At 38.9% G+C, this 13,184-nt stretch overlaps 1 protein-coding gene across 9 annotated transcripts in view; it reads right to left on the bottom strand.

Moving 5' to 3' along the window:
* Positions 1-13,184, bottom strand: part of Stau2 (staufen double-stranded RNA binding protein 2) — a 262,522-nt gene that overhangs the window by 237,161 nt on the left and 12,177 nt on the right. For 2 of the 9 annotated variants that reach the window (XM_048358485.1, XM_048358489.1), the window contains exon 3: positions 11,135-11,188. The exons of 3 other annotated variants lie outside the window; for them this stretch is intronic. Coding sequence is in view for 3 of the 6 variants with exons in the window: in XM_048358482.1 (XP_048214439.1) it covers positions 310-343 (34 nt within the window). In the remaining 3 variants the exon portion in view is untranslated. Of the gene's footprint in view, positions 1-309; positions 469-701; positions 804-11,134; positions 11,189-13,184 lie in introns of those variants that run through there. 4 more of the 9 variants (XM_048358482.1, XM_048358486.1, XM_048358483.1 and 1 more) reach the window with 3 other exon arrangements.

Here is a 13,184-nt window from a genome sequence, read left to right as displayed (position 1 = left end):
CTTTTTAGGGTAGTTACTTGGAGATAAGAGTCTTATCGATTTTACTGCCAGGCTGTCTTCGAACTGTGATCCTCCGATCTCAGCCTCCTGAATCCAGGAGTGAGCCATCAGTGGCCAGCTTAACATTTTTTTTCAATTGGTATTTCTTCCTTAAATATTTATTATAATTGGCTTATGTGTATTGTAAATTTTATCTGTAAATTTTATTGTAAATTTTATCTTCTTCAACTTTGTTTTACAATACCAGTAAGTAATCTGGAAGCAATTTGCTCCTGTTAAGTCTTGCTTTTATAAGTTGCAAATTGGTACCAGAACAGCAGAATGTCCTCCACTCCAGTAGCATGCCAGACTCTAACTCTCAGATTTTACTTCCTGTACCACATCCAGCCGTCTTTCAATGCAGTAGGCTGGTGCAAGGTCTCACCTTGTATCTTATTCCTTTTGTGCTACTCCAAGAGAATACTGAGACTGGGGGAAAGAGAAATTGGTTTCTTCTAGTTCTGGAAGCTAGGAGATTGAGAGTTAAGGGTTAAACATCTGGCAATGGCCTTCATGCTATGTTATCCTCTAGCAGAAGGCAGAGGAGCAAGAAAGCACAAGAGAACCACGACAGCCAAACTCACTTTTATAAAAATCCACTCTCACAATGAATCCTTTCCTGCAATACCATTACTCCATCATGAGCACAGAGACTCAGTCACCTCTCAAAGGTTTCATCTCTCATCACTGTTGCAACTGAGCATTGTTCCAACACATGACCATAGCACTCCATTTGCTTCTCATCTCTCAAAAATCAATGACCTTCAAGACATGGTATCCAACATCTTAAGAACTGTTGGTAATATAAAGTTTTTATTGTTGAGTTTTTTTGCCAGTCCTGGGGCTTGAACTCAGGGCCTGAGCACTGGTCCCTGGCTTCTTGTTGCTCAAGGCTAGCACTCTGCCACTTGAGCCACAGCGCCACTTCTAGCCGTTTTCTATATATGTGGTGCTGAGGGACTGAACCCAGGGCTTCATGAATACAAGGCAAGCACTCTTGCCACTAGGCCATATTCCCAGCCCCTGCGGTAAGTTTTTTTTTGGTAAACAATATATATGGGTCTTATTTTTCCATCTAATCGAGTTCATATTTTAATTGGACTGTTTAGATAATTTATATTTATTATAATTATCAATGGAGTTAAATTTAATTTTTTTGCTATTTTTATCCTGTTGTTTTTTGTTCCTTTTGTTTTTACCTACTTTCTTCCAGACTAATTTTTAGTTGTTAGTATGCTTTTTTGCTATACTAAATTGTAAATAGATTTGGGTAGAGAATTACCCAGGGCTGGGAATGTTGCTTAGCAGTAGAGTGCTTGCCTAGCATGCATGAAGCCCTGGGTTCGATTCCTCAGCACCATATAAACAGAAAAAGCAGAAGTGGCAGTGTGGCTCTAGAGGTAGAGTGCTAGCTTTGAGCAAAAAGAAGCCAGGGACAGGGCCCAGGTCCTGAGTCCAAGCCCCAGCAAAAAAAAAAAAAAAAAAGAGAGAGAAAAGAAAAAAGAGAGAGAGAGAGAGAGAGATACAATTGAAGATTACTGAAACTTAGGAAATTCTGATATGTGCAACAATATGGATGCACCAGAATGATACTATACTAAATATACTACTCACTAAAGGACAAAAATTAGACAAGTACTTTTTTGTGTGTGCCAGTCAAGGCTGAACTCAGGGTCTAGGCACTGTCTCTGAGCTATTTTATTCAAGGCTAGAGCTTTTCCACTTGAACCACAGCTTTTGGGTGACTAATTGGAGATAAGAGTCTTTCCTTCCAGGTCTGGCTTTAAACTGCAATCTTCAGATCTCAGCCTCTTGAGTAGCTAGGATTACAAATGTGAGCCACTGGCACCCACATTACAAGTATATGTTTAAAGCTGGGCTGGTGGGTGACTCATGCCTGTAATCCTAGCTACTCAAGATGCTGAGAAGGATCGCAGTTCAAAGACAGCCCAAATACTTGCAAAACTGTTTTGTGTGAGTGAACTGAACACCTCCAGGGGGTGGGGGGGAGGGAAAAGGGGAGGAGGGAGGGGGGTATGAGGGACGAGGTAACAAACAGTACAAGAAATGTATCCAATGCATAACGTATGAAACTGTAACCTCTCTGTACATCAGTTTGATAATAAAAATTTGAAGGAAAAAAAAAAAAAAAGACAGCCCAGGCAGGAAAGTCTGTGAGAGACTCTTATCTCCAATAAACTACTCAGAAAAGCCAGAAATGGTGCTGAGGCTCAATAGGTAGAGCACTAGCTTTGAGCATCAAAGCTCAGGGACAGCATCCAGAACCTGAGCTCAAGCCCCAAGCTGGCAAAAAGAAAAACCCAAGTACATGTTTCAGAATAGTAACACAGAATAGTAACACAGTAGACACAGAAAATAGAATGGTGGTTTCCAGAGGCCTAGGAAAAACAATGGGGAGTACATGTTTAATTACAGAGTTCCAGTCATTCAAAAAGTCTGGATTTGGTTTGTAGTGAGAGCTGTAGAAGTATACACCTGTACTTCATGTCACAGAACTGTACATTTTTAAATAGTTACCATAACGTTTGCTATGTACATTTTACCAAAATTAAGAATTTTAAAACATCAAAAACTCAGTTCTTTTTGAAAAGCATTTTCAGTAAGAACAAAAATCTAGGTTAACAACTACTTGTTTCTCATTACTTTCAAGATGGTGCTCCACTCTTCTGGCTTGAAATTTCTAACACTATGATCACTCATGTCTTCACTTCTCTCAACAGGGGGAATGCAGACCAATAGTAGAGTACTCACCTAGTATGTGTGAGGGGCACTGGGTTCAATCTCCACTACCATAAGGAAAAAAAAAAAACAAAACACTTCACTCAACACTGGTGGTTTGGGCCTATAATCCTAGCTACCTAGGAAGCTAAGATTTGAGAGTCATGGTTTAAGGCCAGCGAGGGCAAGAAAACCCATGAGGCTCTTATCGCCAGTTAATCAGCACAAAGCCAGAAGTGGAGCTGTGATTCAAGTGGTAGAGTGCAAGCCATGAATGGGGGGAAAAAAACAAAAACAACTAAAGGACAGCACCCAAGCCCTGAGTTTAAGGGAAGGAAGGAAGGAAGGAAGGAAGGAAGGAAGGAAGGAAGGAAGGAAGGAAGGAAGGAAGGAAGGAAGGAAGGAAGGAGGAAGGAAGGAAGGAAGGAAGGAAGGAAGGAAGGAAGGAAGGAAGGAAGGAAGGAAGGAAGGAAGGAAGGAAGGAAGGAGAAAAGGAAGGAAAAGAAAATGAAAAAGAAATGAGAAGTTCACAACATGCCTATCTACCCTCAGGCTGCTTCTGTGATTTTTTTTTCCTTGAGTATCACTGATTTATAGTTATTTGATTGCAGTGTGTCTTGATATGTTTGGGGGTTTTGTGTGTGTGTCAAGTTTCTTCTATGTTAGGACTTTTTTTTAACCATGGGGCTTGAACTCTGGGCCTGGACACTGTCTCTGAGCTCTTCTTAGAAGTGTGGTTTTAGGGCTTGGAATGTGGCTTAGTGATAGAGTGCCTGCCTAGCATGCATGAAGCCCTGGGTTTAATTCCTCAGCACCACATAAACAGAAAAGGCTGGAAATGGCACTGTGGCTCAAATGGTAGAGCGCTAGCCTTGAGCAAAAAGAAGCCAGGGACGGTGCTCAGGCCCTGAGTCCAAGCCCCAGAACCAACAACAAAAAAAAAGTGTGGTTTTACTTTTAAAAAATACAGTAGTGGGGGGCTGGGGATATAGCCTAGTGGCAAGAGTGCCTGCCTCGGATACACGAGGCCCTAGGTTCGATTCCCCAGCACCACATACACAGAAAAAGGCCAGAAGCGGTGCTGTGGCTCAAGTGGCAGAGTGCTAGCCTTGAGCGGGAAGAAGCCAGGGACAGTGCTCAGGCCCTGAGTCCAAGGCCCAGGACTGGCCAAAAAAAAAAAAAAAAAAAAAAAAAAAATACAGTAGTGGGGCTGGGGATATGGTCTAGTGGCGAGAGAGCTTGCTTCGTATACATGAGGCCCTGGGTTCGATTCCCCAGCACCACATATACAGAAAACGGCCAGAAGTGGCGCTGTGGCTCAAGTGGCAGAGTGCTAGCCTTGAGCAAAAAAAAAGGAAGCCAGGGACAGTGCTCAGGCCCTGAGTCCAAGGCCCAGAACTGGCCAAAAAAAAAAAAAAAAAAGACTGTTTGGGCTGGGAATATGGCCTAGTGGCAAGAGCGCTTGCCTTGTAAAAAATACAGTAGTGTTTTCAATCATCTAAAAGTCTGCTTATTGCCCCTCTTACTTTTCCTGGGACTTACAGTATACTGAGTATCATCCCACAGTTCACTGACAACATTCTATTGCTTTTTATCTTTCCATCCTGTGCTTCATTCTAAATAGTCACAATTTCTATATATGCAAGCTCAATGATCTTATATTTTGAAGTGTCTTCTCGGTTACTAATCCCATCTAATACTGCTTTTTCATGTCAGGTATTGATTCCTCATCTCTAGAAGTTCTAGCTGTGTATTTTCATACTTTCTATTTATTTTCACATTTTTGTTTTCTTCTTCCTTCTTGCAACATATAAGCACATTAATAACAGCTCTTCTGTCTTTGTCTATTAAGTCAGTCACTAGTCTCTTTCTACTCAATGGTTTTTACCTTAGTTACAAATTATATTTGTCTTCTTTACAAACATTTTTAATTTTTTATTCAGGTTAAACTAAAACAACATCAAATCAGTCTAGGTGAAAAGTAACACAGTAACATTTAGTACAGTCACATGTAGTACAATCATCATCTAGATCTAGTTCCAAAACATTTTATCACTCCAAATGTAAATTCTATGCCTATTCAGCAAATGATCTCATTTCTCCTTACCCTTAGTCTCTAGCAACCATTAATTTGCATTCTATCTCTATCGAATGCCTGTTTCAAATAAATATAACCACATGCTATGTGACTTTTTGTCTGACTTCTTTCACCTAAGTCTTTCCAAGGCATCTGCACTGCAGCATACATAATAACTACTATGAGGTTTTTGCCCTTTCCTACACTGATGAAATGGGCTGCTCCCATCCTTTGTCAATATATTTAAGTACTTCTTCTCAACTTTAGGGATTCAAACCTAGAACGGGAACTACTGGGTCACAGGACAATGCCTTAGTTTGAGGAACTGCTGTGTTCTTTTCCACAGTGGATGAACCATTTCAAATTCTCTCTAGCAACATAGAAGAATTCTAGTTTCTCCACATCCTTGCCAATTTATTGTTAGTCTTTTGAGCCCAGATATTCTAGAATGGATGAAATGGCATCTTTCTTTTTCTTTAAGGACAATAGTGATGCCCCTATATTTACAGCCAAGTTTAGTTACATGCATTTTTGCATGTTTTGTTCTGTTTTGTCAGTCAAACTAAAGGACTGCTGCTCTTCCTGTTTTCAAAGAAATGTTTTAATTCACTGATCATACATGATGTAAGCTTTTTCTTCATGTATATACTGGCTACTTGTGCACCTTCTTTGGAAACTTGTCTGCTCAAGTCTTTAGACCATGTTTTAGTTATCTTTGTTGTTGAGATGTTTTAATTTATTGGGGGCGGGGTTCATTTTTGAGACAAGCAATCACTGTTGCTCAGGTGAACTCAAACTTCTGGGCTCAAGCAAACAAAACCTCCTGGGCAGCTGGGATTACAGGTGCACATCACCATGGCCAGCTATTAGTTCTTATACTTAGGACACAAACCTTTTTTAGTTAGTTTTGTGTATATATCTGCAGTTGTCCCAGAACAGTTTCTTGAAGTAATTATTCTTTCATCACTGAATAGTCTTGGCATTCTTCTCAAAAATCAATTCTATGTACATGCATTAGTTTATTGCTATATAGCAATATTTTTCTACCAGTCTATATAGCTTTACCCTAATGCCAGTTTCACAGCTTTATTATACCTCTGTAGTAATTCCTGAAATTGGGAAATGAGTCCTCCAACTTTCTTCTTTTACAAGAATACTACATTTTCCTTTTTTTCCTTTGGTCAGTTGTGGGGCTTCAACTCAGGGCCTGAGCACTGTTCCTGAGCTCGTTTTGCTCAAGACTAGCCCAACTACCACTCTGAACCCATAGCTCCACTTCCAGTTGTTGAGTAGTTAATTGGAGATAAGAGTCTCAAAGGGAGTATTCTGCCCAAGCTGGCCTCAAACCACAACCCTCAGATTTCAGCCTCCTGAGTAGCTAGGATTACAAGTGTGAGCCACCAGCACCCAGATACATTGCCCTTTTAAAATTTCTGTTGTTCATAGAATTGGTTGTGTTCATCTTTTACCTATAGGCATTTCAACTTACTATTTTTACTGGAGGTTTACACTTGTGTACATATTCATTTAGGAATTTCTACGCATGGGGTCAATACAGTACTGAGTTTTATTTCTTCCAAATTTCTAAGTCTTTATTTTATTTTCTTGCTTAACTACTCGATAATTTCCACTACAATTTGGTTAACCATGAATATGGGTATTCCTTGTCTTATTCCTGATCGTAACAGGAAAAGTCTCAGTGTTTCAACATTGAATTTATTGAATTGAATATCAGGCTTGGGTTTTCAAACATTATTGGATGCAAATGGAAAGACAAAGGGTGAACAAAATCAACAGTGATGCTGAGTAGACACTATGCTGAAAACGAACAACTTATTGGTAGGGACAGGAAGGAAAGAGCAAAAGAAAGGGTGACATTGCCCAAAAAAAAATGTACTCATTACCTGACTTATGAAACATTAACCACTCTGTACATTAGGTTTATAACAATAAAAAAATTATTTTTAAAAATGCTTAAAATGTGAGCTAATTCCCTGCTGTTTCTACCTGATTATTTAAATCATGAATATTTTGTAATGGTGTATTTCCTATTTTCTATTTATCTCCATTATAATCTTCATGGGGAGCACGGGGGGGGGGGAGGGAGGAGGGGGGCCTGGTCCTGGGGCTTGAACTCAAGATCTATCAAGGTGCTATCCCTGAGCTTTTCACTCAAGACTAGCACTCTACCACTTGAGCCACAGGTCTACTTCCAACTTTTAGGTGGTTAATTGGAGATAAAAATTTCATGGACTCCTGCATAGACTGGCTTTGAATTGTGATCCTCAGATCTCAGCCTCAGTAGCTAGGATTATAAGCATGAGCCACTAATGCCTGGCTTTTTATACTTGTTTCCCCTAGCTTTTGAGTTTGTTTCCTTAAGGTTCAAAGATTATTTACTTGAGATCTTTCTTTGCTAATACAGGTGTTACTGCTATTGAACACCATCAAATAAGTCATTATGTTCTCTTCATTTCCATGGATCTCTAAGTATTTTCTAATTTGCTATATGATCTCTTCTTTGACCTATTAGTACGACCTGGGGTGATGTGGCTCAAGTGATAAAGCATTTTCCTAGAAAGGGTAAGGCCCTGATTTCAATCCAAAATACTACAGAAAACAAAAAAGAATATGTTGATGTTTACAATAATCATCCCTCAATATCTATAGGGGTTGGTTTATGATATACATCTAAGAATACCAACTTGTATATAACCTATGTACATCCTCTCAGTCATTAATCGTCATTAGGTCATTTATAATATCTAACATGATATAAATAGTATCAATATTTACTATGCTGTATTGCTCAGAGAATAACATGTTAAGAAGTCAGCACAGATGCTACTTTTTTCCAAAATAGTTTTAATGTGTAGTTATTTGAGCCTATGGACAAGAAACCTACAAATATGGAAAGCCAAATATATTTGTAAATATTGTAGTACTCTTTCTATTGACTTCTAACTTCATTCTATTGTTCATGAACAAACCTTGTAAATTTAAATACCTTCAAGTTTACTAAAACTTGTTTTAGGGTCTATTATATGCAACATGCTTCACTTGTGCTTGAGAATAATATGTATTTTGATGTTGTTGGTGTTCTGCATATGTTCCTTAGGTCTAATTATAGTGGTGTTCATGTCTTCTGTTTCCTTACTGATCTTTCTAGAAGTTCTATCCATTATTGAAGGTGAGGCAAGCGTTTTAACTTTATTAGAGGACAGTAACTGAATTCTGTGTTGGCAGATTCTGGACTGTGTCACATTTCTGTAAGTAGTGTTCTGATGCACACTTAACTTACTTAGAATCACCTGCAGTCATCTGGGACTCTTCCCAATATTCCATGTGTCACAGCTTTTCAACTATGAGCTACGAAAACATGGCCAATATCACGCTTTGTGTGAGCTCTAGAATTATCCGTGCCTCCCTTCTACCAGTACATCTCCCACACAGCTGAGATCACAGGTGTGCACCACCATGCCTGGCTTGTTCACTGATGATATCTTGCTAACTTTTCACTATGGCTGGCTTCACACTGTGATCCTCCTGATGGATGCCTCCTGAGTAGCTGGGATCACAGGTGTGAACCATTGTACTGGACACCTTCTATATTTTAATACCCTAGGACTATTTTTCTTATTGCTTAACTATAGATCTTGTCCTATGGCTCTGATCTGATAGATTGTACTCCATACGCCAACTTGAAGAAAAATAAAACTAAGAGTAAGCAACAATAACTTTATTTTATTTTTGTCAGTCACGGAGCTTGAACTCATGGCCTGGGCACTGTTCCTGAGCTCTTTTTGTTCAAGGCTAGTGCTCTAACATTTGAGCCACGGTGCCACCTCCAGTTTTCTGGTAGTTCATTGAAGCTAAGAGTCTTATGGAGTTTCCTGCTTAGGCTGGCTTTGAACTGCGATCCTCAGATCTCAGCCTAGCTTGAGTAGCTAGGATTAGTAGTATAAGCCAGGCTTAAGTAGCAATAACTTTTACTAGAAAAAAAAATAATAACTTCCTAGTGTCTATGAAAAGAAAAGGGGAGGTAACTGAAACCAGTCCCAAGTGACTTATTCCTCCAAATACTCAAATGATTTCTATCCTGCTTCCCCACCAGTCACAGTCAGGAAGCAATACCAACAGTAACACTAATAGTAAAATGGATACCAGAAGTAGCAGGACCAATGCTGAGCATTGTGCTTCACTAACTCAGTAACTCCGCACAACAAACTTACATCAGACATCACTATTCCTTAAACTCTAGTCATTTGTTTCATACCCTGTCTTACAATACACAAGGAAACAGTTTACCTGTTCTGACAGCACCTGCAGAACCCCCTTTCCCTTCAGGGTTCCACTGTACCTCCACATTCAAAGTGTTTTGTCCTGCCCGTTCTCCTGATCCATTCTGGAAGGCTCAAAACTTCTTAGCTGGGCTGGGAATATGGCCTAGTGGCAAGAGTGCTTGCCTCCTATACTGAAGCCCTGGGTTCGATTCCCCAGCACCACATATATACAAAATGGCCAGAAGTGGCAGTATGGCTCAAGTGACAGTGCTAGCCTTGAGCAAAAAGAAGCCAGGGACAGTACTCAGGCCCTGAGTTTAAGGCCCAGGATTGGCAAAAAAAAAAAAAAAAAAAAAAACCACAAAACTTCTTAGCTTCCCTATTCCCAACATCTACCACCACACCCTGTTAAAATGAATTTGCAAAATACTTAAGACCTCTTTGAATTCTTTGCTCCTTGGTTACCCCAATACCACAATTCACCTAAGACAGACTTCTCTAATCCCTTAGGACACACTAACTTGTCAAGTCTGCCTCATCAGTTAATTCAAAAGAAATGGTCCTTCTGCAACTAATCATTTGAAAATATACCTTCTTAATTTATATTGTTACAGCTTAATATTGAATGTTTTCCCTAGAGACTTATCAGTAATAAGAAAGGCCCTGTCTACTTGCTACCCTTGGTAACTACTAGACTCATTCAGTTTTTGTTTAAAAAAAAATTATAAATACTGACACATAGCCTTAAAGGTATAATGAAAATAATGTCATTTATCAGGAAGTGGAAATATGTTTGGAGGGATTAGACAAAGAGGGAACCCAAATAAATGGAAGGAAGAAGAATGAGCAAATGTGGTCATTATTAAAAACTGAACTGCAGAACCTGAGGATTGGGATGGGAGGGAGGAAATGGAGGAGAATGAAAGAATGGGTGGCATTGATCAGGAGTATTGTACTCAGTAGCCTGATTTATAAAATTGTAACACTTTGGCTCTGGGAATGTAGCTTAGTGGTAGAGTGCTTGCCTACCATGCATGAAGCCCTGGCCCTGGGTTCAATTCCTCAGTACCACATAAAAAGAAAAAGCCAGAAGTGGTGCTGTGGCTCAAATTGTAGAGTGTTAACCTATAGCCAAAGAATCTCAGTGACAGTGCCTAGGCCCTCAGTTCAAGCAAAATTAATTAATTAATTAATAAAAAAAGAAAATTATACTTAAATTGTAACATCTTTGTACAACTGTTTATTGTTGTTTTGGTTTTTTTTTAGTGGCCAGTCCTGGGCCTTGGACTCAGGGCCTGAGCACTGTCCCTGGCTTCTTCTTGTTCAAGGCTAGCACTCTGCCACTTGAGCCACAGCGCCACTTCTGGCCGTTTTCTGTATATGTGGTGCTGGGGAATCGAACCCAGGGCCTCATGTATACAAGGCAAGCACTCTTGCCACTAGGCCATATCCCCAGCCCCCCTGTACAACTGTTTAATAATAACAAAAATAGATATAATGTCATTTACAAATAAAAAGGAAAAGATAGCAGTGGACACATCTAATTCACAGAAAGCAAAATAAAAATAAAAGCAACAAATATAAGCAAATCACAGAAATGCAAACTAAAATACCACTTTTTTGTCAGACAGATTATCAGAGATTAAAAAAAGTGTCAGAAGGAAATAAGCATTTCCATATACTACTAGCAGATACATTTTTTTTTAATTTTTTGTATTTAAAACCCACATGCCCTTGTGACCAGGTTGTTTGTTTTATTTTACCTTTGAGCCACATCTCCAGCTCCAGTATTTCATGTCTAATAATTCATTATGATAACTAGAAAAACTGATCAATCTCAAAATTTCATTTTGGCACTAATATACCAATTTGTCCAACAAAAAGGGGTTGGTTTAATAAGTTTTAGTACTGTAAACTAAAGATTATTAAATCACTTCAGTATTTTACAGATTAAATAAACCTGTTTTTAATAACACATACTTACATAAAAACATACCTGCAGAGAAAAAATCTAGAAGTATACACCCCAAAATGTGAGCAGTAATTACCTCTGTAAAAGAATAGTGGAATTTGTAATTTTTTTCTTTTGTCTTTTACTTATCAATGCCAATGTAGTTTAACTTAAGAATGGGTTGAACAAAGACATTAACACATTCTACAGAGTGAAAGCACAACTGAAGATCACATGTTCATGGCAGAAAAATGACATTATCACAACAGAACACAAAATATTTCCATGTTCCGCAGCAGTAGCAAGGTCAGGCAAATATCTTAAAGGTCATCCAGTACCTTAGTTTTTAACTTATTTTAGGAACACAGATGAAAAAATCTGGCAGGATAAAAGAAGTGTGCAGTTCTTCCAATGTTTTAGGAAAAGACCTCCCAAATCGAAACTTAGAATCCCACAGACAGTGCTGAAAATCACTAGGAAAAATATCAGCTCTTTCAAGGTGGGAATCACTTCAAATCTCCTTTTCAGCCCATTTTACTTTTATCTCAAAAACCCTCACTCTCCCAAGACAGAAGTTACCACGAAAATCATAAAGATAAAAATCACCCTGAAATTTGAGAATTCAAATTTAGATTTGAATAAATAAAGAGAAATTCCTTTTCCAGTTTCTATTCCTAATTACATTAATGTTTCTACTCTGTTTTGGTTGGTTGGGTTTTTTTGGAAGGGGGGGTTCAGGATTTGTCTTTGTTTTTGTGCTTCGTTTTGTTTTTTAAAAACAGGGTCTGGGGCTGGGGATATGGCCTAGTGGCAAGAGTGCCTGCCTCGGATACACGAGGCCCTAGGTTCGATTCCCCAGCACCACATATACAGAAAACGGCCAGAAGCGACGCTGTGGCTCAAGTGGCAGAGTGCTAGCCTTAAGCGGGAAGAAGCCAGGGACAGTGCTCAGGCCCTGAGTCCAAGGCCCAGGACTGGCAAAAAAAAAAAAAAAAAAAACAGGGTCTGGCTATATATTCCAGGCTGGCCTGGAATTCATATGTCCTCTCCTCCCTCGAGCCTTTGCATCGAGGTGCTGTGATTATACAAATGCATCACCATGTCCAGCTTAGACTTGAATATTCTGATGGATGAGCGTTCAGTCAATAACAAGAAGGGGTCCTCAACTAATCCTAAAACTGTATGTTTTACATACTAATTATGTGTATTTCTAGGCACTGTGTACAATTTCTAACCAAAGGCCAAAAATCTGCCTGTAGTCATATGTAACAATCTCTAGGAATTGTGTATAAGGACTAATCTCAATATGACCAGCAAGTAGCAAATTAGTACAACCACATCAGTACTAATCCATATTATAATTTTCAACCAGGTTGGCTACCATAAGATCAATGATTATTTCCAAGAATCTACAGAACATGAAACAAAGTATTCTAATTGAGTCCCCTAAATAATGTCAAATGTCCACAGAAAGTCATTTAGTGGCAACTTCACATCTACAACAGTTTTCAACACCAGTCTCCTAACACCCTGCTAATCCTTCCAATGAGATTTGGCAGCAGTATCCAGGGTAGAGGAAGCACTGAGCAGAGTACAAGCTAATATTCCTTTAAGCATCTACTGAAAATGTCTCAATGAAAACATCTTTTACCACACAAGAAAATTTTCTAAACAGGAGAAAATCAAAGAATAACTTTATATAAAGGATATTTTATTCTATTTTTTTTTTAAATTTTTGTACCAGCACTGGGACTTCAACTCAGGGGTTGGGTGCTGATGCTCAGACTTTTTACTCATTGGTGGCACTCTACCACTTGAGCCACACCTCAACTTCCAGCATTTTGTTGGCTAATTGGACCTAGGAATCACATGGAATTTTCTGCTGGGATAGCACCTATATAACCTAAGCACTGTAAAATACCAAAACACAGAGAACAATGACATGGATATTGTGAAAAAATAATGGACATCTCTTTGCTTTAGTGATAACCCTAGCATCATCCACCCACTCACTGTTATTAAAAACATAACTATTTACATTATTTGTTATAGGACATGGGAATATAGAAGTCAAACAAGCAAAAAAACACAGTCT

Source organism: Perognathus longimembris, chromosome 12 (genome assembly GCF_023159225.1).
Source record: "Perognathus longimembris pacificus isolate PPM17 chromosome 12, ASM2315922v1, whole genome shotgun sequence".
Classification (NCBI taxonomy): domain Eukaryota; kingdom Metazoa; phylum Chordata; class Mammalia; order Rodentia; family Heteromyidae; genus Perognathus; species Perognathus longimembris.
Note: the sequence above shows the minus strand (reverse complement) of the source record. Positions and strands in the feature narration are given on the sequence as shown.